Source organism: Porites lutea, chromosome 14 (genome assembly GCF_958299795.1).
Source record: "Porites lutea chromosome 14, jaPorLute2.1, whole genome shotgun sequence".
Taxonomy (NCBI): domain Eukaryota; kingdom Metazoa; phylum Cnidaria; class Anthozoa; order Scleractinia; family Poritidae; genus Porites; species Porites lutea.
Window position 1 is genome coordinate 8271025 of NC_133214.1, and position 24063 is coordinate 8295087.

Here is a 24063-nt window from a genome sequence, read left to right on the forward strand (position 1 = left end):
GATCAAGCCCAAACCTGTACTTTAATCGTCTGCCTCAGCTTTGTAAACACATATAATGTTACATGTAAGTCTCATTTAAGCGTTATTAATAGCTGTGTTTTGTAACTAAGCTCCGCCTTTAGTCTTTCCTGTTACAAGACAATATATATCAACTAAAGTGACTGCGAAGAGACACACTCAGGCTGAATGTGAAGATGTGAAATAGTTCTACGTGAATGGCCGAGTTTAAACACCAGATACCGTAAATCGTCTATTAATCCCCCCCTCAAATGGGCTTGAAATAAATAAGCCCCCTGGGGGTTTAAAAGAGGATTTACGGTATTCAAAGAAGGCAGACAAGGCTCAACAAATGCGTAAAACCGGCTGATAAAACTATGCTCAAGAAATTCTTGAATTATGCTCATCATGTAATAAAAAAGCCAATTTCTCAGTTCAAATTAAAATACAAGCTTTTTTAATGACAATAAAGTTTTATTGTTCAATACGGGTTTGTGAGAGCTGAGCACCTGGGGCTCGAATTTCAATTTTCTTTTCAGTTCTTTTTCGGTAATGTATTATTATTATTATAGTATTATTATTATTATTATTATTATTATTATTATTATTGTTATTATTATTATTATTATTATCTCTTCCTTCGTGTGAGTGCCTCTTCTTAAGAAAGGTACGGAGCCAAAAAAAACACAAAGACATTTTTTAAAATCCGGATAAAGTTGAAAACTAATAAAAGCTTTCGACCTCAACTGAAACTCTTATTTGTTATTTTTCCACATGTATGGACGCCTTTTAGCCCAGTGGTGGAAAGTTAAACAATCTGTTATATTTATGGAAAGCTCGTAATTACAGGATGTGAAATAAAAACAGTTATATGTAATTGTGAGAAAACAACATCTGCTGTTCGACTTAAACATGATTTCAATTAAAGTTTCCTTTATCAAGGTGTGGGCAAATATAGAAGGCCAAGGGAAACTTGAAATGACCTTTAAACCAGGTTCCGTACCAAAGATGCTCTTTCAGGTGAGCTAAAACTTGTTGTAATCATTAAAAAAATTAGAGGCGATAAGATACAATGATATAGAGAGGCAGTACGATAATTCAAGAACAAGCAGGGGCACCCAATGGATCTGTTCCTCAAAATATCTGTTCTTCAGGCACATTTTTGCAGGCTGGGAGATGTAGAAGAAATAATAGTCCTTGGAAGGAAAGTTTTGCTGGGAAAAAGATAATTCAGGGTGTGAGAGGGGATTTGAAGTCTAGAATAGCTGCTACGGGTTACTTGTATGGGTTACTTACCACTCAAGATCTGAATTGTGCCCTATGAAACTTCCCAGTAGGTCGGGTTGGAGGTTGTAAGTTTGCTGGCTGGGAACTCTTCCATCAGTCTTGCTGGGAGTGAGGAACAGATAATTTTTTTCCAGCAGTCTCCCAAAATGCTTAAAATAGTCTCAGAAAACTTTATTCACGCTTTGTTGTTGTTTTTAGGTCTTTTTCTCAAAATTTCCCGTTGGGTGCCCCCGAACAAGAGGTCTGATGACAAAAGAGAACTTATTTGTTTTCAAAACGTTCATTTATACATTATGCTTACACTTCCGACTCGAAAAATGTTATTGTTATCGTTTAAGTTCTATTTCAATATAGTGCTCGTTTTTTGGACATCAATAACGGGGCCAGTTTACTATATTAGACAATTTTTGTTCACCTGTATTACAGAATCGAAGTCAGCGTCAGATCAGCTCCATTTTAGAAATTCGGACCACGAGACGTATTTTGACAAAACAAACCAGGTGTATGATCACAAATTTAACCTAGCTGTTGCTAGGACGACGGTGAAGTGACCACACTATTTATTTTGTGATACTATAGTCCATTGATTTTTGCGATATACGATACATGACAAATATCACTTTCAAAGTGAAGGCAAGCTATTCTCCGATGAACTAAAAAGGACTTTCGAGAGGGGTTTAAAAAAAAACAAACTTAAAAAGGGGTCGAAGTTATCACGTTCAAGAAACTGCGTTCTTTATTTACTTCATTTATTTTTCTCTTTTTAGGGGTATTTCTTTTTCTGGAAAAAAAAATGCTTTAAATATTTGCAATAGTCCCATCTTTTCATTGAAGCCCCATCTTTCAAGAACCTTTCTACTACAGCGATCAAAAGCAACTCTGACTCCATGAGGGGTATTTTTTTTTTTCATTTATAACCTTTGCCCCAATCATTTATATTTTTTGACCAATTAGTTGTAATTTGTTGTTGGAGTCAAATTAATTTCCTCGTTGGGAACCAAAGGCCTAGCAGAGACTTTTACTGTTGCCTTAGGTATTTTCAGAAGAAAAGCGATGTATTATTTTTAATCAGTTATACAACTCTCGATCACTACATTTGTCAAAGTTCTTTTGAAGTTATATATTCACAACTGTACCACCAAATTATGAGTTAAGTCATAAAAGTTGTGATGGGTCTAAAAATTTCCTTTAGGACTGTAAATAACGAAATGAATAATACGGTTAGTTGTCCTTTCCAGAGCCTTGAATCATCTTATAGGGGAACAGGCGGAGGGTGATCTTAGTAGTATCTAAATCTACCCGGTATCTTACCTTGTATATAATAAACTGTTACAACTATGATGCTTGTAAACTCTATTGAGTTATTACGACGCCCTACTGGGTCTCTCCAGCTAGTTCAAATACAATTGTCATAGGGTAACTTTTCCTTTGTATTGCGTTTGTGGACGTAAAAACTCATTCACATAAAGGTTGCTGAACATGTCAGCTTTCCCGTGGTGCTTCAAGGTGCTCTTTCTTTTGTCACTAAAAGCCGAGAATAAGGCAAACACATTCATCATTTGCTGTAATAACAAAATTAAAAATTCTTCTTTTTGACGGCAATGGAAAAAATTCGGAAACCCGCACTCTGTTTTCTAATTTGCAGGAATTTTGGTTTCCTTGTGTAGTCCATCTCTTCTTCTTCATCTATATTTCCAGATGTGACAGGAGCAACAAAACAGGTAGTTATTTCTACTGTTCGTTTCCTCATTTCGAGTGTCTTACTGGAGGTAGCCCTACTCTCACCAATATGCCCTTTAAACAAAGTGATACGTCTAGTGGTGGATAATCAACTGGCCAATCACGGCGCTAGCCTGAGAAAACAGGCGACATTTTGCGACGCCACTAACGGTTTCCCCGCGAAATGACGTCTGAGAAAGGACCGCAGAAATTCCAAACTGATGATGCTTCACTACCCAGATCTGGGTTCTGCTTCCAATTGGTTGAAGCAAATTTCACAAGGGGCACGACCAATCAGAAGCAGTACCCGTACGAGGATTCTTGTAGGTGTAGTCTAAGTGCCTTTGGCGCTTTATTCAAGCAATATTGCTTTTAAACGTTTTGCATTAAATCAAATCCTGTGTCTTAATTGCAATTTGTTACATTGTCCAGTTTATAATTCGCTGCTGCATACGAACACCAATAAGACATTTATTTTTGAAGGGTTTTCTAACAGATAGAAATAAACGGCCTATAGCAAGTTGTAAAAAAACATTTCTGTCCCCAACAGACATCTTGAATAAAAATTAGAAGAATTCAAGGTCGAGACTGATCCAGTAAAAATTCGTTTTCAGTTTCTTTTAACGGTCTTAAGTTATCGTGATTTTTCAGTGGCGAGGAGATCAATTATTTGCCGAAAGGCTGAGGGAAATAATTAATCTACAAGACACTGACAAATAACTGAGTTCAATAATTGTTTTATCATTCTATCACCGAGTTTGTTTTTTAATTATCTGTGAAGCGGTCTGCTCTTTCCACGCAAAAAGCGATCCTCAAGAAGGAGAAAAGCGTGGGCCAGTCTCGACCGATGAAAAGGAAGAAAAATTGCATAGAATGATAATACGATGTTTTATTCGAGTCGGCGTTAGAATCACTTAACTTGCAGAGAGGTTTAAACAGCCTCCCCTTCGCTTCAATTTAATGGTCATTCAGTCCATTCACGACTCACTTACTTAAGTCTAATCTTACAGACTCAAAAGGTAGAAGCAAAAGTAACGTGCGTGTTACCTACTTCTCTTTTAGCTAGGGACTGTATAGACCTCTTGGAGCAAGGCTTCAAGAAGGATGGCGTCTATCACATCAACCCTGACGACAAAGGGTCTTTCCATGTATTCTGTGACCAGACAACAAATGGCGGTGGCTGGATTGTCTTCCAGAAACGCTTCAATGGCTCTGAGGATTTCCACAGAAACTTGTCTGATTATAAAAATGGATTTGGGAACCTCAACGGGGAGTTTTGGCTTGGAAATGACCTCATTCATCGGCTTACTGACAGACACCACCAACTTCTAGTAGAACTTGATGGATTCAACAATATCACCGGTTATGCTCAATATGAAACGTTCAGTGTTGACTCTGAGGAGAACGGATATAAGATTCACTTAGGACCCTACTCAGGTTAGTCAGTAATTAAAGCAAGGGAATACGGCATCAAATCTTGTAAAATATAGAACACGGAGAAATTTATTTTCCTGCAGTTCTTAACTGCTAGGATGCAAGATAGCCTTAAGCCTTGTACTTTCGTACATTTTTCTCTGCTGGCATGGCTATTTTGCTCTTTTATGTTTTAGAGTTATGGTGCTAATGGTATTGATGATGATTATGACGACGATGGTAGTGATGGTGATGGTAATGGTGATGATGATGATGGTAGTGATGATAATGGCGTGGCGATGGTGATGGCGATGGTGATGGTAATGGTGATGATAATGATGGTGGTGGCGATGGCGATGGTGATGGTGATGGTAATGGTGATGATGATGATGGTAGTGATGGCGATGGCGATGGTGATGGCAATGGTGATGGAGATGATGATGGTAACGATGATGATAATGATGATGATTGTAGTGGTGGTGATGGTGATTGCTATAGCGACGGTGATGGTAGTGATGGTGATGGCGATGGCGTTGGTGATGGTAGTGATGGTGATGGCGATAGTGATGGTAATGGTGATGATGATGATGGTAGTGATGGCGATGGCGATGGTGATGGCAATGGTGATGGAGATGATGATGATAATGATGATGAGTGTAGTGGTGGTGATGGTGATTGCGATAGCGACGGTGATGGTAGTGATGGTGATGGCGATGGCAATGGTGATGGTAATGGTGATGATGATGATGGTAGTGGTGGTGATGGCGATATGCGATGGCGATAGCGATGGGATGGTGATGATGATGATGGTAGTGGTAGTGATGGCGATGGCGATGGTGATGGTGATGGTAATGGTGATGATGATGATGATGATAATGGTATTGGTAGTGATGGTGATGGCGATAGCGACGGTGATGGTGATGGTAATGGTGATGATGATGATGATGATGATGGTAATGGTGTTATAAGTTTTTTTTTTCCATTTCAGGAACTGCAGGGGATTCACTACGTTATCACGAAAACAAAAATTTTTCTACAAATTTTCAAGACAACAATCAACAAGAGCCCACCAACTGTCCCCAGCATTTCTTAGGCGCCTGGTGGCATGACGGGTGCAACCCTCTGCAATCAAACCTCAACGGAGGTTATTTCAAGAAAAATAGTGTTTTCTGGCTGACCTTAAAGGGATATCGTAATTCTCTCAAGTCTACTTCGATGAAAATAAGAAGTGTTACAGGTGAGCGCATGCATTGCTCTAGAGCCGAAGAATAAAAAATCAGTGAATAGTGGTACGAACAGCCAGGGTTTTTTCATCTGCGTGAAGATGGATATTTGTAGCCCGTTACTTGAGGGCAGGGAAATCATTACCTTGTTGTGGCCAGGGGGCTTGTGTACCTCACTGGCCCAGAGGGCTATACCGGTGGGAGCTTATCTCCTGGCAGGGTCACCCATGCCAGACAGGTCGAAGGTAGAGGTCAGACGAAAAATGATCCACTGGCCCTCCAGTCCCGTAAAAGTCTTTTGTATCGGAAACAGCAACAGAAAGAACCAAAACAACTGGATGTAATGGGCTTTCAGAGTTATTGTAAGCTAACCCAGAACTGCAGACAGGAGTGGAGGACCTTCGTTGCTGTCCTTCATGCCAGCGGGTATTGCGAGTTGTGAGAAAGTACTTGAGTTTTCAGACCGAAGTTTATTGGAAATGCGGTGCATAATTCTCTCAAGACGATCAGGCGCACTGATCTTTGAAACGAGATTCATGGTCACACTTAGAATCTACATACATTCATATTGTTACACTATATGATCTTATCCACAGAATCAAAAGTTGGAGCCATTTTGTACAGCATAGTACACAGTGCTACTGGACAGTAACATTCATTTGAATTATGGTCACAACATAGGATTTCATGCACGAATTCAAAGTTGTAGTTTCATTTAGTGACTACGGGGAAAAAGGGGGCTGCAATCGTATATCGAGTTTCAAATTAATTTGAAGCTAGAGCCAGCATTCTGTTTTGAGCAAAGTGCTTCAGTCTAACACAAAGAGTTCTGCTTTCTAGGTATTGATTGGGACTACTCCATCAATTTGCAAAGAAACATGATATTGCCGCATGCGCAGTTGGTAGTGGGATTGCCACTCAATCAACTGACGACTTGCTGGTGGATGAAACTGCTGACCAGTGAAGACAGACAGATTTTGACGGTGTTCTCTTTCGAGGACGCTCCAATGAACAGAATTGTTGCCTTCTCGATTCAGAGGAGCTCCTTTGTTGGTTTCACTTTTAACGCAACTCACAAGTAAACGAGAAGTAACAATTTCTGGTATTTTTAATTTTGCTATTTCGTGACTTCAAAGCTGAGTTATTTGCTAATCTTACCTTGTATTTTCTTTCCAAGTGACTTCCCCCTCCCAGAGGAAGAATTAGACGATGATCACTGGCATCACATGTGTTTTAAAGGTGCAATTTTCATTGGAAACTGGAGTCTCTACATAGATGGTATATTGGCGTTAGAGATCACCGGTTACCCTAGTCACATTCCGATACAACGAAGCAGCATTCTGCGAATTGGAGTTTTGTCTAACGAGAGCATATATAGAGAAAATGAACTCATGGGAGAGTTGAGTCAGCTTAACATATGGGACAAACTATCCACATCTGATGAAATTTTCATTATGTCTCGTGGATGTCACGCCAAAATCGGGAACGTGATACCATGGTCGGGGGTTCAGTTATGGCTTAGTATAAACGTCATTAAAACAACTCCAACATCGTGCACTGGTGCAGGTACATGTAACTCGGTGTTTTTTAGTTTGTTTTTGTTGTTTTTACTTCTATGCAACGTTAAATAAACAAGCAAAAAGATAAACACGATCAAAGGAAAGATATGCTTACTGATCGTGAAAGATAACGGCTGAAGACTTTCTACAGCACTAAAGCTTTGGTGCAGGAAATCCGGCAGGGTTCCGGGGGACCCACCCCCCCCCCCCTTGTTTTTAGGTCAAAGAGAAGACCGTAAGTCCCACCATAATCATTTTTCAAGGATGGGTCCCTCTCTTATTTTAGAGTGTGGATCGATGACTAATCCCACCTTTTACTGGAAAATCCGAATCCACCACTGCACGGGGAAGTACTACTAAGTAGCTTTCATTTGTATGATCAAAATTTAGGATTTCCTTAGAATTTTCAGACTGAAGTTATCAAGTATCATTTTCCAGGATTCAAGTCGTTTCTATTTTAGAAATAGAAACTTCATTTCATCTCACTTGGTTTAATTTCTTTAGCCTATTTACAATAAAATATATAAAATACTCGATCCCAGAACTGTAGATGCCCATGCGTAGACAACACAGAAGCCAATCAGTACCACAGTGGATCTCTGAGGGCTAGGCCTCTTGCACAAAATAAACAAAATCATAAAAAATACCGTGATCTAGCACGTTCAAAAAGCACTAGATATATATTGGTAACAGTATATTAAAGCCATGTGTATGATATTACCAATGTTCATCAACTATTCACTAGATCATATTCACTGGACTTTGTCATCCACTGATAACTCTGCCATAACCGATGACACTTCTTACTGGCAAGGTCACATTGTCGGCAGCGGCGTTGTCTTGGACTCAAAGGTTCTGAGCCTGCATGGTGGAGGCCACGTGATCTTAGGAAGATTTAACAATACCTGCCCTGGTAACCCCTCCTTGTGTAAGGATGGATATTCTGTCAGCTTCTGGATAAAACAGGGAGGTAGGTGTAATGGTTGTTATTTAGCCTGAGGGTAGGGGCGGGGCATATTTGGCGGCGGAGCGCCGGCGCGAGCCGGTAAAGCCCGCGAGAAGAGAGTATGACTGACGTTTTGGTCTGTTTGAGAACAGTCCAATAACTCTCGTTTTACAGAAAGTTTAGAATTTGGCCTCCTTCCTTTCTCGTTCCCATGGCCTGAGAGCCTAGAACAGGCTACTCTCACGCGTACAGGCAAATAGATATCTTCCCCTTATCTTTCCCTTACTGGTGGCGCAAGCGACTGTTTGCCACGAGATCGTTAAAACATTAGAGGTTGTGACGATGCTCTCCGGAGCCCTATCCATCACCTAGACTGACGGCTATATCTTAGTTGCCATCTTTTTAATTTAAACCTCGAACGAAGTTGCTGTGATTTAACCAAAAGTAAGAATTTTAATTCATTAATATTGAGTCAAACGCCTTCTCGTGTTTCTTAAAGGTCAGTTTGATAGACAAAAGCTGTTTCATTTGCGTCCTAAAAAATATCTTTAATAATATGTTCCTCTCTCTCCATAAGTTAAATTTATGTCGTACATTCTTGGGGAAAACAAGAAATACCACGCAGCTCTAGAGACCATGGTGGCAGCTGTTACCTCAAATAACAGTAAATGGACGCGGTGTTACCATGCCAAATCAGATGGCTTCACTGCGCATGACTTTCACTCACGGTGTGACAATAAAGGGCCTACTGTGACTCTAGTACAGGTCAGAGAATTTGTGTTTGGAGGATTTTTGGATCAGAACTGGGGAGGTAAATTAAACAGATCAATTATTATTTTTTTATTCACACGTGCCTCAGAAAGTAGAGAATTACCTGCAGAGTGGCAGACGTCACGATTCTCCAGGTGTAAAAGAGGGTGGATGCGTGCTGCCCCTTGTTAGACCTGGCACTCATATAGCTCTAATTAAGTGGTTTTGAGGGGCCAATACTATTGCCATGGTCAATCACAAAAAAGAGGCAGGCTAGTTGATAAAATGAAAAGAGAAAACAACAATAAACACAATATTTTCCCCAGGGTATTTTTGTTTTCCAATATGGCGACGACTGTCATGAAGACCCGGATATGAGGAAATCCCATGTGAAAATAATGCAATTGATTTCCTGAGCGCTGATTGGTGGAGATATATAGTAGCGTTTTGTGGCAAAGCCAAAGCGACCAATTATTGCTTTAGCTAAATCATTTCAATTTAGTAAGGTAAAATTAAACATCTGAAATATTTTATCCCTGGCACTAAAATTTATCCATCGACAATCACGTTACGCTATAATGTTCAAGTCATAAGTTTATCATATACAACAACTTTATTATTTTTATCTTTGTAAAAACCAGCCGGCCGGCCGTTTCTTCCAATAAATGAAAGACCTTTACCTAAGTATGGAAAACTGTTTTAACTTTCGGTGGTTGTCGCCTACTCCCTATTATATCTATCCGCTATGTTATATTTAAGGTCCAAATATAAGAACAATGGAGAGTACGTCAGCTTTCTTGTTTAGCCTCAATAACGTGTTGGGACTGGCGCCTTTTACCTTGGACGTGATACAGGACCAGAGGTATTATGCAGCCACAAATGATCCCGCCAAAGGTCCCATGTTTGGATTGGATGACTTAACCATTAGCTTCGACAATTTTCTGATTCCTCGACACAGTGCTTCTTTCCTGGGGGGAGCTTATAACATCCTAGAAATACGTAACAAAACTGATGTGTACGGGTTTGGACTTCTGGCTGAAACTACGAATTTCACCTGGGACGATTTGGAAGTGTTTTATTATGACAGTAAGTTGTCTCTAACCTTGTAACAAACAGTTAAGGGTTTTTGCCCATTCGCCGGAAGGAGACCGGGCTGAGTTAGTTTTCGCAAGGAACTCTGGGACTGTTACTGGGGACAGGAAAAATATGGGCCAATAGCATACCGTTGCGTCCCTTGTAGCGATCCCAGAAGTCTTTGCGAAAGTCAACACTGCTTAGTTTTCTTTCGCTTCTAAAGTGTCCAGTGCGCAAGAACAAAACATAGTCCTGTTCACGCATTCTTGTGAACAAAAGCACCAACTCAAGGCTCTTACTGGCAAAGTACAGTAATTTTTCACCCAAAACCTAAACTCACTTTCAGATTTCAGTCAAGGTCCCCTAGGGGGGGGGGGGCGGTGAAAGGCGGGATCAAGGTGTAAATTGTCCAATAAGCGCGCGTTTTACTTTTGTTGCTTACTTTCTCTTAGTACCTCACAGGGCTGTTGGAGTTAGTGACCAAGGAGTAATACCCGACTCAGCCTTTGCGTCATCTAGTGAGCACGTTCCTCTCAATTACTCTGCCGCCAGAGCTTTAACAAAAGAAGACGACGAAGGAGAGTGGTGTGCGCATTATAATGACACTCAACAATGGCTTCAGGCAAATCTTAGCTACACCAGTGAGCAGAATGACCAGGGACTGGTACGGTTGCAGATTCTAAGAGCCTTCAGTGAGGAATCGTGGGTAATTTCATTTCGGGTTAGCAAAAGTGATGAAGGATCACAATGGGAAAGCGAGGTAAAGAGACCATCAGTCCGCTCAAATGCTTACCAAGATCTGTGAGGGGGTTTAAACGTTTTCAGTGGGATGTTAAGATTTTTATTTTCCTCTCGTGATCAATATTGACCAATATTGTATCTATCGGTACCGTTCTTGCCATAGGAAACTAAAGAGTAAAGGTTGATTTCCACTGCCGCGTAATTTTTCCGTGCGAACGCACGTAAAATTTACACGCGTAAATGAAGTAGAGACAATGTATGAAAGACCACGCGTATACGTGAAAGTTGAGCGAGGTTCGCCTCTTACTTTTACGCGTGACCTTCCATGCATTGTCTATTTTATATACGCGCGTATAATTTACGTGCGTTCGCACGGAAAAATAACGCAGCAGTGGAAATCCACCTTAAGATGAGAATTAGTGCGGCAAATCGGGATGGGAAATAACTTATATTTGCTTATGTCTCTATTTACTTTCTAAGTCAAACGCAATTTCACTTGTGGGTTTATGTGGCGCCAACTGTTAATTTTACTTAAAGGATTTGCTTACTATTTCTTGCTTCTGCTAATTTGATGATTCAATGCCTGGCCAAGGGAAGTGGTAGCCCGACGTCGTAGCCATACTTGTCTCGCGAGCGACAGCTGGCTATGTCGCTCTCCTGCGTAACGAATATCGGCGATTTAAACTGTCTGGGACGCAGGTGGGTTAGCGGGTTCTTAATCTATATAAACCAAAACCTAAATCCGCATGGTGGCGGCGCCGAGATGTAACTGGAGCTTATAAAACAGGTTTGAACCTTTAGTCGAATCCTTTACCCCAAGCCTCAGTTGAAAAAATCTTTATGAGACTAAGGGCCTGAAATGTTCATATGGAGGTGGGGGAACCCAGTTAGGTGAGGTAAAATGTGGCGGGTCACCCCAGCTATCATGTAAACGTTATCAAATTAAACCTTTAGATTTTGGACAGGCGGGTTACCTCACCTACCTAGGGTAACCCACCTCCATGTAAACAGGCCCTAAATACAATCAAAAAATACTAAATACTAGCATGGCGGTTCCTCTCGTTCGCGTGCGCTTTTGTGGCTTTTCCACTTAGAAGTGCGCCCGACAAAACTGCCACGCTACGCAGACTAATTTTCAATCATGTGTCAACGCTAATCGGCCTTCTATGAGCCAGACCCTAGGGTCTATCTCAGGGACTGAAGAGTGAATGGTTGGAGGGAAAACGATTAAGTGAATGAATCTGGTGACTCCATCTAGCAATCATGAGACTCGGCTTCCCAGAAAAATTAAAAAAAACTTGCTTTTCAATTTGTATTTAGACCTACAGGATTGGTGATCAGATTTTTATTCAGTCAAGCCCTAAATTCCTAAGAATCATTCCTTTATCATGGAAATCAAGCATTTGTATGAAAATACACATAACAACAAGGATGTTTTCTGGTGAAGGTAGGAATAAACTTCCTCATTGCATCTTATTCGAGGTCAAGTGTGGTAGATAGAAATATTAGGAAAGTGGCAAAGAGCAGAGCTGGCCACTTATATTTTTGAAGCATGCCTATTTCTAGCTTTTATAGGTTTGAAGCTGGATTGTAAATACAATCATGGATCAAATTTTTACTACTCTATCTTATTTCTTATTTCTTTATCAACTAAGTGATAATTGACAACATCACTGCGTCATCTGTAAGATGCATGTCGCCTGCTTATTTTGGACGTCTTCACTTCTCTGGCTCATGTTTTTCTGCCTGGTGTTCAAAAACACAGTTTAACGATCCACAACCTTGGCTGTCAGTGTCTCTTGGAACTTCATATAACATCCTGTTTGTAGCCACCCAAGGCGTTAACCAAGAGCCAAACATGTATTTCCCCGTGAAGTATCTCGTTAAATATCAAGCTGACGGAACGACCAACGAATCATTGGTAACTTACAAGGAAAAAGGAATTGAAAAGGTAAATAAATACCTGACTCTCTCAGAAATGTTGCCAAAATATGTCCAGACCAATCTGAGGCTTATTTAGCAACTGTAAACACTCTTAGAAAAAGGGGAAAAGTTCGATAATGCTGCACAATCAGGTTTGTAAAGACAAGGGTAATTCTTACGTTGAGTACAAAAATTAAATGATTACTAAATTCAAAATAACTTCACGTTGGTCGCTCTTTTGGATATTTAAAAATAATCGAACACTTGAAATGAACAGTAAGATCGTAGAGGGAAATTATAAACGACATAATTATTATCAAAAAACGTTACCAAGTTTCACGCATTTTAGAGCAGTTCTAAGCAGTGATTTGCTTGCTCACAAAAAATACAGGCGCGTGAATTCAACATTGTGGTAATTTAAAGTACACTAGTATTTTGTTTCTCTTTATCAAAGTAATTTGGTTGCAGGTAAAATCAGACAATCGTTCTTGCCTTATTTTCGTCGGTAATTTGTTTTGTTTTTGACAGGTCTTTCTTGGAAATTGGGATGGCTCGACTGTTGTTAAAAATGCTATCTTGAAACCATTTAGGACTCGCGTATTGCGTTTCCATCTCATCGACTATCAGAGAGCAAATTATTCAGTTGGTGTTTGCATGCGCGTTGAGATTTACGCTCCGGTGGGTAAGTAAAAAAGTGTCAAAATTTACCATCAGGTATATTTTTTTTCGTTCTGAAATTGGTTCAATTCAGACTTGCGTTCAAAGCGCCATTTCTATTGCATTTTCTCTCTTTTGTTGTGATGATGATGATGATGATGACGACAATGATAATGATGATGATGATGATGATGATGATGATGATGATGATGTTTTATCTATGATGAGCTAGTTATCAGGGGCGGATCCAGAAAATTCAGAAAGAGGTTAAAATTTCCAGATTAGTTTAGATCCGTCTTTTCCACTAAGAAGTCTTTTTTTTAAAAAAAACAAATTTCACGAAAAGGGGACTGCAGTCCTCTTGGACAACACCCAGTACATCCGCTTATAATTATAGACTTTCATTTTCTTTATAAACGGGAAAAATAAACAATTATGCAGGGGAATGGATATCAAAAGTTGCGAATCTCGTAAAATATTTAGACAGTCACAGGGTTAAACACCACCTACTTGCTTGGAATATAACACTTTTTCATAGCAGACAGTCAAAACACCATAATCTCTTGGCGAACGCAAGGTACCAGTGACAGAGAGATAAGACAGTTCGAGTATAAACAGGTCAACGAACTATTTACCACCTATAATCAGCTAGTTGTCGCTTGGGGCAAACGAATCCAAACACTCAACGTGCCTACGATTTCAAAAGAATGGCATCAAGTGTCTTTTTCTTGGAGCGAGTCCTGGGACCTAAAAGTCTATCAAAACGGAGTCTTGGTAAGTGAGACTGGAAGAGCTGTGGAGCAAGATTATCCCGAAGCAAGTTCCACAGACGGCTTGTTGATCATCGGAAACAGAAATTTATCCAGTGACTTCAAACCGACAGAGAACTTTCAAATTTATGGCGTAACCATGTGGCCACGCATTGTCTCTCACTCACAGATCAAAGAGATGGTAGAAACCGGTAAGGATATAAATCTTGTCTTCTACTGCTTTCCTAAAACATCAATTATTTGAAGGGAAGAAAAATAAATTGGTGACGACATGTACTTGGAAATTTGTATATTTTGTTGAAAAAAAAATAAAGCTTTTGCTGTCAAACTCTGAAAACCGTGGAGATACTTCAGGAATTTCTATTGTTTTTCGGCCAATCACAAAAAGATCAGGGCGCCTCACAAGACGTGTGCAAAACTACAAACTTTACGTTGCAGCTGTTTGCGGTTTAGTTTAGCACACCTCAATGCCTTTCCCTTGCTTTCAATAACATTAAGAAGTATTTCCGGTGTTGTTTTGATTGCTGACGGTTTTTCGGTAAAACATTTATCCTTTTCTTTTTTCTTTTTTTTTTGCTTTTCAAGTAATCTGTTAACCGCGTCTTTCTCTAATTCAGATTGAATTAGATAGTAATTAACCAAATTGACTCACTTCGGTCTCTGTCAACGGAGGGCTTGTAATAATATTTAAACCTAGATTTCATATTTAGGAGATCCACTGTCTAAAAATTAACAAAAAAACATAAAATCGTAGATAAATTTGTTAATCTGTAAACATTTGGGCGTAGACTAATCCGGAAATCGCCGTCTAGTTACGAGACCTCAACAAATGGGGATCATTTTACGTTTCTTGGAAACTGCCCACCTACCCCTCCCCTAAGCCGACATTAACACATACTTCTAACTTTTATCCTCTCTTGCTTAGGGCAAAACGTTGGCTTAGGGGAGGGGTAGGTGTGCAGTTTCCCAGAAACGTATAATGATTGGGCAAAATATCTGTGCCCTGATATCTACAACTAGTTAGACAGTATAGCCTTCTCAGATACGGACGCAAACCCGTGAGCCCTGTCTCATGCTAGTAGTAACATTTTCATTGATCAAGCTCTTATGGGGGGCCCGTAACAGAATCCTAATTACTTCTGTTCCTCTCTTGGGTAGATAGATAATCAAGGGGTTGATATCAACTGGGATACAGACCTGTTTCATTCAACAACAGCAAATCAAGGACCTTTATTTCATTTCATTTCATTTTCATTTCATTTCCAGGGACTTTTCCACCATAACGGCATAAACGTTAAACCGCTTGTATCAGGAGAGGTCGTTTCGTATTCGATAATATATGATCTTGTACGATTTCGTCACATTTCAGAGTAATGGTTGAGTGTTTATGTGGTTTTTATAGTGCCTTGTCGCATCATCGACGGGTGTTTAACAAATTCAAAATCCGATGATTTTGATTGGCGCTGCTGGTCAGCGTGTACCTCAACCTACTACACAGGGCCATGTTCGGATCCAATCAACACAGATCGAGGTACCCTTTTTCTTATAGATTCCCTAACGACATCACTTCAGTTTACTCCCTCGTTTTCTCCATCATCATGTGTATTCTCAGCCTGTGAGTAAGCTCTCTATTTTGAGGGAAATCGAGAGTTGTCATGCGCGAGTGGAACGCGAGAGGAGGCGCGAGAGCCTCGAATTTCGTGGCCGCTCGGTTGCTCCCTCGCGTGTTATCGCGCTCCTCGCCTTGCTTGCCACTCGAAATGGAGAGCTTGTTCTCAGGATTTTGTATTCTTGGCATTTTTCTCAGTACATTTCCAATGACATTCATGAGGAGAATGTGTCACTTGTTGATGATTATTGTTTTTCTTAAGACTCTAATTTTGAATAAATCACTGTTTCTAATAATGAAATGAAACCTCCTTGATATGCACAATAAAGGGACAGGCCCAAGTGTCTACACTATAGTACTTAGTTATAATAATAGTGTCATTAAGGAAAGTTTCGACTTTACATGAATATGAGTCGTGTTTATTGTGTTGTTCAATCCAGTTTTCATGATCCGCAGTGATTCCTTTTGTTGACACTACAACTAAACACTATGACTAAAGGGCAGCCTATTCCCTAGGCGTTCTCTCTTGATCCGTTGTCCGCGCGAAGTCTGGGAGTATCTCTCGGTGACATCACAGCTCATGGTAGAGTCCAACAATGACCGAGCCGAAAACGCCTGGGGACTAGGCTGACCAAAGGGCGTTCACCTACACATGAAGGCGGTTTCGCCCGCACTTCCTAGCCAACAGCTACTGCTAGTTATATTATTATTACTTTTTTTTCTTTTACCTTATCCCAATCAGTTAAGCGTTCATTCCTAAATGGAGTTTTCAAGGGCACAACAGCTCAGCTACCCAATGGACCCTCGTGGTTAGCTGTTGATGGCAATATCAACACAAGCACCGTCATCAGCCACAAGTCTAATCCATGGTGGATGGTAGATCTTGCCCGGGTGGGCGTTGTCACTGGTATTAAACTGAATCTCAAAACAGAAGTGTTTGGCACCGATCAAGCAATTCTCCGAGTGATTGTGTCTAACCCAAATTTCAGTGATCAAGAATGCGTCGCTTTTGGACTGAATGGAAGCATTTCTGACGTGCATGCGATGGCATATTGTGAACAGCCGATTTGCGGGCGTTCTGTACGACTTTTGATGATTGCAGCTCAAGATCTCGGCGGTGATGGATCTGCTGCTAGCAACTGCAACTTTACAATGGACTTACGAGAGATTGAAATTATATTAGGTAAGAAAACTTAAACGTCACATAGAAACACATAGTTGACCTGATTGAAAATGGTACACTCGTTTTTGTCCCGAAAAAATTTCAGTGCAACAAAATGGAATTCAGAACTGAATCGCTTGCATTTTGCATTTTCGTGCGATCGACCTAAACTATTCGTTTTCTCGGAAGAGGAACGAAATTGGCTGAACTCAAATCATAAGCTTGCACATTTGAGCCGGAAATATTTTTTCGAAGAATCACATATCAAGAGAATGACATATGATAAAAAAAGAATGCATGAGGCTCCGGATCCTTATGCCTCCGCGACCCGTCGCAATAAATAAGGCAACAAGCATAACATCCGTCAATGTGACACAAGCAAGACCATACAACATCTCATTTATGATAGTAATCAGTTATCAATGATGATATTTCCGTATGCCTCAAGGAGAGATTGCAGAGGCACGGAGAAGATCATCATCATCAAAGTACAGTTTCCGTTTGCTGAGTTTTTATTGCTCATATCATATAGATATTTGCGCGCTTTAAAGTTTTAAATTATTATTACAATATTATCATTATTAGTGAATTGCATCCTTTTGGTGTTGGGTGGGTGGGGGTGGTATGGATTGGCAATTAATCTCGATTAGATTCTAAATTTCTTTCCTTTCCTGGTATAATACCAGGAGTGACAGACACTGGAAAATGTTTCAGGTAAACTGGATGAACAGGCAGAACTAATGAGATGTTTATATACTATTTTTTTTGTTGTGTTCACTTTTGACCGTACCATTTAGCGAAGCAGCAGCTAGATCTTTGAAGCTCCCATCGCTCACATTAAACGGTGTGAATACAGAGAAACACCACATTGCTCAGTGTCCCATATGGCGTGTTTTCTGCCTTTTGGTCCATACCGCTCCGTCAAAACTGGGCCGCTAGGCCGGTCCAGTTGACATAAAGATTATTTCGCTATTAATCAAAGCAATAAATTTCTAATCTGACTGACTATCAACAGCGTTGATTTCAACATTAATCATACCTATAACAAAATTCTCAAATCTGATTGGTTATCAACTACCCTGATTTCAGCCGTAATAGGACAGCTTAATAGGAAAGTACGCGTCATACCTAAGTAATTGGACAGTAAGCGCCATCATGCGCGCGCTTAAATGACTTTTTTTTCCTTGCTAGCAAAAAAATCTTGGAATTTCTCGTCTTTTGATTTTAAAGAGTCTTATATATATCACAAATTTTGTTAAAATTACAATAAATTGGTAACAGGACGTCGTGTCTTTCAATTCGGTCCCTGGTCATACTCGTGATTAAACAAATCGGATTTTGTTAATCACTCGTATGATTAAAGACCGAATTGGACTCCACTCAGTCCTGTTACCATTACTAATAAGACAGCGCACTTTATGCGTACGCGATTGGTCAGTGCGAACCATTGCGTGCGCTCTTGAATGGTTTGTTTACTTGTTTGTTTGTTTTTTCACATCTAACAAAAAATTTCAACTTGTAACAGAACTTCTTATCGTCCAACTTGGTCTTGTTTTAACGATATCCATTAAGCAATTAACAGCAAACTCGATAAATTTGTTCCATTATTTTTGTTTCATCTTTTACAGACCAATCTGCTGGGTTTCTGTACCTTGAAGCTTCAGCCCAACAAAAAGGAGACAAAGCTCGACTGGAGACCCAGTATATTTTGCCATCCTTTAATTGCCTGGAGTTCTACTACCACATGAGAGGAAGACAAATTGGTAAACTCAGTGTGTTTCTCCAAGATCACAGAGGCAACGAGATTCTTCTGTGGAGATTGTTTGGATACCAATCAAACAAATGGCTACAAGGGCAAATACCCATAAACAGTAGTAACTTCTTTAAGGTCAGTGATCCCCCGTTCTCTTGTTAAATCATCATGTTTTCTTCATTTAAGCCTAGGCCAAATGTCGAACTTTTCCTGAGACGAACCAAACTGAGTTAGTTAAGTTCATGAACTGAAAAGTTCGACGTCTGGCTCACTTAAGTTTGTCTGAATGAGTTTGGATCGTCCAACACGTTCTTTTCGTCTGAAGCAGACGGTAAGAACGTCTGAAGATCGTCTCCTGGACAAACGTCGATCTTCACATGTGATCTTCAACACTCGAAGAGAACTTTCGTATCTTCGCGCGGCCATGTATTATCCTCTATTTTAGCCTCGTTCGGGAGAAAATTTATTAAAATTGCTTTTGCTATGATTCAGTTTATTGGTTCGACGCGTTCTAAGGCCGACGTCTGACCCAACAGACGATCTTAACTTAATTTAGGTCAACCCAAATAAGAGTTTGGTTCGTCTCATGAAAAGTTCGACGTTTGGCCTAGTACTTGCTAAAAGCATAAATAGATGGGTGGAGGGGATGGCTGTGACGGGGAAGGGTTGAGTCCATGCTCAGGTCTAATGTGTGAAGTTTTTAATCAAGTTGGTCAGGGAAATTTTACAGTTGTCAGGAAAAATTCAGGGAAAAGTCAGCAGAGCTTTCTGAAATTCCCTGAATTTTTCCTGACAAATGGAAAATTTCCCTGACCAACTTAATTAAACAGATTGGATAGAACGTGTTGGACGATCCAAACTCCTTCAGACGAGAGTTTAATATAGTGTGAACCTCCCCTGGCCTAAGATACCACGACGGCGTCCGAGAAGTGAAAACGTGGCTTGGTATAAGAGCGACAAAGTTTGAAGCGGTGAAACTCCACTTTTTATGTGATGTTCTTCGTAGCCGTCGCCATCGTTGTTGCTTAAGCTCCCAATCTTAAAGTTCCCAATAAATCTGGTGTAACCCTTTAGTTTAAAAGAACTGTCAAGGACTTCAGTTAGAGACTTTATAATGTATTGGTAGTTTTTATAGGGTTCATTTTTTCGCCTTTAGATTATATTTGAGGGAACTATTGATGGAGGTGAAGGTGATACTGCCATCGATGAAGTCACGTTCACACGCAGAAACAGTTGCTCACTAATTCCAGGCTTTGCTCGAAGGGCATTTGTAGGTACGTACTAAGCCTAGTATGAATAGGACATCTGCACGATAACGTGACTCTGCCCGGTTAGTTCAAATTGTGAGCTCCCATTTGCGGAGCTGGAGGCCCTATGGAGGCAGTAGGGGGGTGGGAGGGAGGTTATGCTTTGAACTTATAAGGGGCGAAAATACTGGTTGGAAAATTAGGATCTGGGCGTAGCTAGGCTTTATTTGACCCCTAAAGCACCTTGTACTAAAACAGATCAAAAGATTTTAATTGCGCTGAAGATGTTGGCATCAAATGCACTCTTTAACACACTATCACAGCCCCTGGTTAGTTTTATAATTATGGACTTTAAGGTAAAATGTCCGTAAATGTTGCTCGCAAATAGCTAAAATTGGAAAAAGTCTTTAGATTTTGAAGCTTATTTCATATGTCCTCAATTAAAACTTAAGCCTCAAGATAATTACCACCCATGTGCAACTACCTTATTTTATGTTGAGATAAAGTTAAGCGATAGGTAATATGTACGAAATTAATCGGCTGCCTTAGACTTTAGATCTGCTATCATTGGCCACATCCCAGCATACAAGACACGTCTAGAGAGCTGGTTGACTCGGGCCAGTTTCCAAGGCAACTTGTGGAAACCTTGCTACAAAGCTGCTAGAGATGGCTGGAGCAACGGTATCTTTCATCAGAAGTGCGATGGACTGGGGGCCACTGTGACTATTGCAAGAGTCAATAATACTGTATTTGGAGGATTTGCTGATCAAAGTTGGGGAAGTAACTCAATTTTACTTTCCAGCAATGGTATGTTGAAATAAACGTAAGCGTTCAAACCCACCCAAGATACTAAAGAGCGTAGCGTTACTTTCCACACACATGGTAAGCCGAGAACATTTTACTCGCACTACCCAGGGGCAAAAAAATACCTCCCCTTAGGGTACGTATGAATGTAAAGGCAACTCTATCAGAAGGGTCTTAATGGGGTTAACCGATAGGCGTAAAACGTCCAAAAATGTAGTCGATAGCCGTTAAAAGTGAAAAACTTTAACCGTTCGTCGTAAATAGGATAAAAAAAGTTAACCGTAAAAGAAACTGTTCCCTAGATTTGTATAAGTAACCGTTGACATTTCTATGGGTAAAATAATATTAGAAGTGAAATACATAAAAGTATGATCTATCAAATGTTAAAATGTTTCAAAAGAATAACGTATTTCATCCCGAGATGATCCTAAGACCTTTATTTTGCTTAAAGATACAAAAAATACAGGTTTATTAGTATTTAACTTTTTGGAACTAAAGAAATTAATTTTTAACTTTTTTGTTAACCGTAACTGAAAAGAATTAACCGATAGCCGTAAAAGAGCCAAAATTTTAGCTGATAACCGTAAAAGCCACCACCCCATTGAGACCCTCTATCAGTCCCTTAATGCCAAACCATTCGGTTCAATTGCAGCCATCATGACTACTGAAGCCGGAATTTGACTAAGAATTGCACTTTCTTGCTTCTGCCCCATTTGTGTTTGTTTACAGTTTCACAAAAATAGGCAAGAAAAGAGAGGAATTCCGCCAGTCAGGAAATGCTTACTGAACTTTACTAGGTGAAGAGCCGGTGGTCAAGAAACTTTAAAATAACTCTCAAACACAACTACAGTCAAATCCCGCTTTACGGACACGCGCTTAATACGGACACCTCACGGACAGTTTGCTTTGTTCCTGGGGAAGAAAGCCCTTGCATTATCACTAAATTTAACCCGCTTAAGACGGACGCTCCATTTAATACAAACACCTTCTATGGCCCGCTCATCAGAGTCCTTAATAACGGTGTTTGACTGTACCTTAGATCTCCAATGAGAGCTTCAAGATTGGTCTAGCCTCTTTTCTTTTCAATTTACGTAGTAGGAATCTGGCTTTAAAGTTTAGGCTCTGTCCACACGTATCCGGATATTTTTTATCCGTTCTTCAAGAACCTCCGTTTTCGTCCGTTCACACTATAAAACGATAAGTCGCCGATTTCAAAGATCTCCACTGGGGACCGTTTTCGAAAACCTGAGATTTCGGTACTCGAAAAAGCCGTTTACGTTTATACGGAAGGCGAAAACGGAGAAATAATCTCGGATACGTATCGACACTGCCTTAGACTAATTTACGCTTACCAAAATATCGTTTGATTTTCAGGTTCTCAGGAAATATTTCAGGCCAGTACAAAATCGTTCTTGTTTCGTTTCCAGAGGACTTTGAACAGAACTTTTGATGAGGCAGTTTTTGGGATTGAAGCTGTTTTCAAATGGATTGAGTGGAATATAAATAAAGGACCTAGTTTTGGACGTAATGAACTCGTATTTTCACTGGATACCCGTCAGGCTTTAACGGAGAAATTAATTTCCTATGCTGAACATATGACAGATAATCAGACCTTATTGTTTGGAGAGTACAACACCTACCTGCACGATATAGAAGTCTTATCTATTGGAGGTAAGTCTTAACTTGCTAAGGACGTCAATACGACAAAGATCAGATCGAAGAGGCGAACCATTTATTGTAAGATAAACTTGGGAACTAGACCTTATTCGCGATACCCGCCTTCTTTGCACACACTTAATGACTGATGGGATTGATTAAAACAATATCACCTGGTTTATTAGGGCAAAAAAGTGATAAAAGCAGTCGCGGTCATGTTTGTGTATTCTATACAATAGAAAATGAAGAACTTCTTACCTTAAAGACGATAAAGGCAAATTATGAGTGGAAGTGATCATCCGGATGCAGTAGCGACCGTAGATGTCCTCACAGCAAGCAATTAATGACGTAAAATTCTTGTCGAAACTTGAACGGTACATTTTGCAACAAACGAACTCGACCGCGATCAGGACCGTAACCAGCGCACAGACCTGTAGGCCCGAGCCGACAAAATGTTTGGTTTGATTACTCTACCGCCTGTAATAAATCATGCGTTGTTAGGGCGAGTTGAAGAGCTTAAGGTACTGGCCCAAACCTATTTATATGCGCGTTGGTTATGTTTTTGAAACGCGTTTTTAGGCAGGAAAGATTTAACCTTTTTCTATGATTCTAGACATCCTTGATAAAGAATAGTCGAACTTTAAGAAACTGTCATTTATTTTCTTGTAGGTATTAAAACGTTTGAGATACGGGCATATGTTTAAAACCGCATTTTTACAAAAAATGTCAATAATTTCGAAACCCTAAAACAGATTTTTTTCTAACTTTAGCAAACAATTCTCAGAGCTCTCTAGTTTTATATCTGCAAGTTTGAAGTCAATCGTGACCGTAGAACTCGCTGCACAAATAGCTTGCAAGTCAAATTTGACCTTAAAATGCAACGCTAACACATTTGTGAAAGTTGACGCACAAATAGAGGAAAACTGCCTACGGACTATCTCCTATCTGCAAGGGTATTCTTGCCCAAAGCTAATCAGTTGCAAGAAACTGGCTAATCAGAAACCTACGGCGAATACAGTTCGCAATACAAGAAGAACAACTTCATGCTGAATGCAGGGCAAGATTGAAAAACTTCCATTCATCAAACTTACTTTGTATTTGTCCCTCTCTTTTCGAAACCTATCTTAACAAGGCAAAATGTAGCATCTACGAAAAACTTGTTATGAGTACGAGAAAATACGTCTGTAAGCTTCAACTTCAAGAGCTTTATTGCAGTAGTTTTACACTTCATGTGATCCTCGAGATCACGTGACAATCACAGGACAACCAACTTATCATAACATCCCCCTTCTTAAGCTATTTGGCTGTCATAAAGAGTTTATGCTAATACAAGTGAAAACGGGAACAAGAAGTTAACAACTCAACTATAGATGGGTCTACAATACAACTATGTTACATAACATAATCCTTATGCCAAACCGGAACGGATCTGACCCGAGTAGAGCGACGCGGAGCCGAGGCGGCATTAGCATCGGGTGGATCTGGTTCCAGGTTAGCATCTGATTCTCTAGTTACACTTGGAGAGTTTACACTGGATTGCATAGTTACAGGCTGTGACTCATCAATGAGATCATCATTTACTATAGTAACAGGTGGTTCCTGAGTAAGATGAATATGACGCCTATTTCTACGATACTCTCTACCTGTTTCATCAGTAATTGTAAACGATCTGGGTGTCTCATGTTTTTCTGTAACTACAGCCTGTGACAAATGCTTGTCACCTGGTTTCTTGAACCTTACACTATCCCCTTCCTTGAGTTGAGGCAATTGTTT

The 24063-nt window shown here is 40.0% G+C and overlaps 2 protein-coding genes and 1 long non-coding RNA gene across 3 annotated transcripts in view; all 3 read left to right on the top strand.

Annotated features, from left to right (window-relative positions):
• Positions 1-909: 909 nt before the first annotated feature.
• Positions 910-10773, top strand: LOC140925079 (uncharacterized). The gene is made up of 9 exons (XM_073375031.1): positions 910-1017; positions 4014-4440; positions 5405-5653; positions 6480-6717; positions 6817-7205; positions 7944-8168; positions 8722-8955; positions 9654-9980; positions 10421-10773. Exons 1-9 carry the CDS (start codon positions 910-912, stop codon positions 10771-10773), a joined length of 2550 nt encoding a protein of 849 aa, XP_073231132.1.
• Positions 10774-12056: 1283 nt separating this feature from the next.
• LOC140924569 (uncharacterized) lies at positions 12057-13305 on the top strand. Its single transcript, XR_012164298.1, has 3 exons — positions 12057-12156; positions 12365-12660; positions 13161-13305. It is a non-coding gene; the product is annotated as an uncharacterized lncRNA (long non-coding RNA).
• A 5158-nt stretch (positions 13306-18463) lies between these two features.
• LOC140925080 (uncharacterized) overlaps positions 18464-24063 on the top strand; it is a 36979-nt gene continuing 31379 nt past the window's right edge. The window contains exons 1-4 of the mRNA XM_073375032.1: positions 18464-18718; positions 19740-19857; positions 20380-20637; positions 22009-22305. Coding sequence (XP_073231133.1) covers positions 18575-18718; positions 19740-19857; positions 20380-20637; positions 22009-22305 — 817 coding nt within the window. The 5' untranslated portion in view covers positions 18464-18574. The remainder of the gene's footprint in view (positions 18719-19739; positions 19858-20379; positions 20638-22008; positions 22306-24063) is intronic.

What these genes read in the sequence shown, in the direction of transcription:
- LOC140925079 (XM_073375031.1), top strand. Translation starts at nt 910, where the DNA reads ATGATTTCAATTAAAGTTTCCTTTATCAAGGTGTGGGCAAATATAGAA. An exon ending in TACCAAAGATGCTCTTTCAG is followed by an intron (nt 1,018 to 4,013) that starts GTGAGCTAAAAC and finishes CTAATCTTACAG; the next exon opens with ACTCAAAAGGTAGAAGCAAA. An exon ending in GGAAGTGTTTTATTATGACA is followed by an intron (nt 9,981 to 10,420) that starts GTAAGTTGTCTC and finishes ACTTTCTCTTAG; the next exon opens with TACCTCACAGGGCTGTTGGA.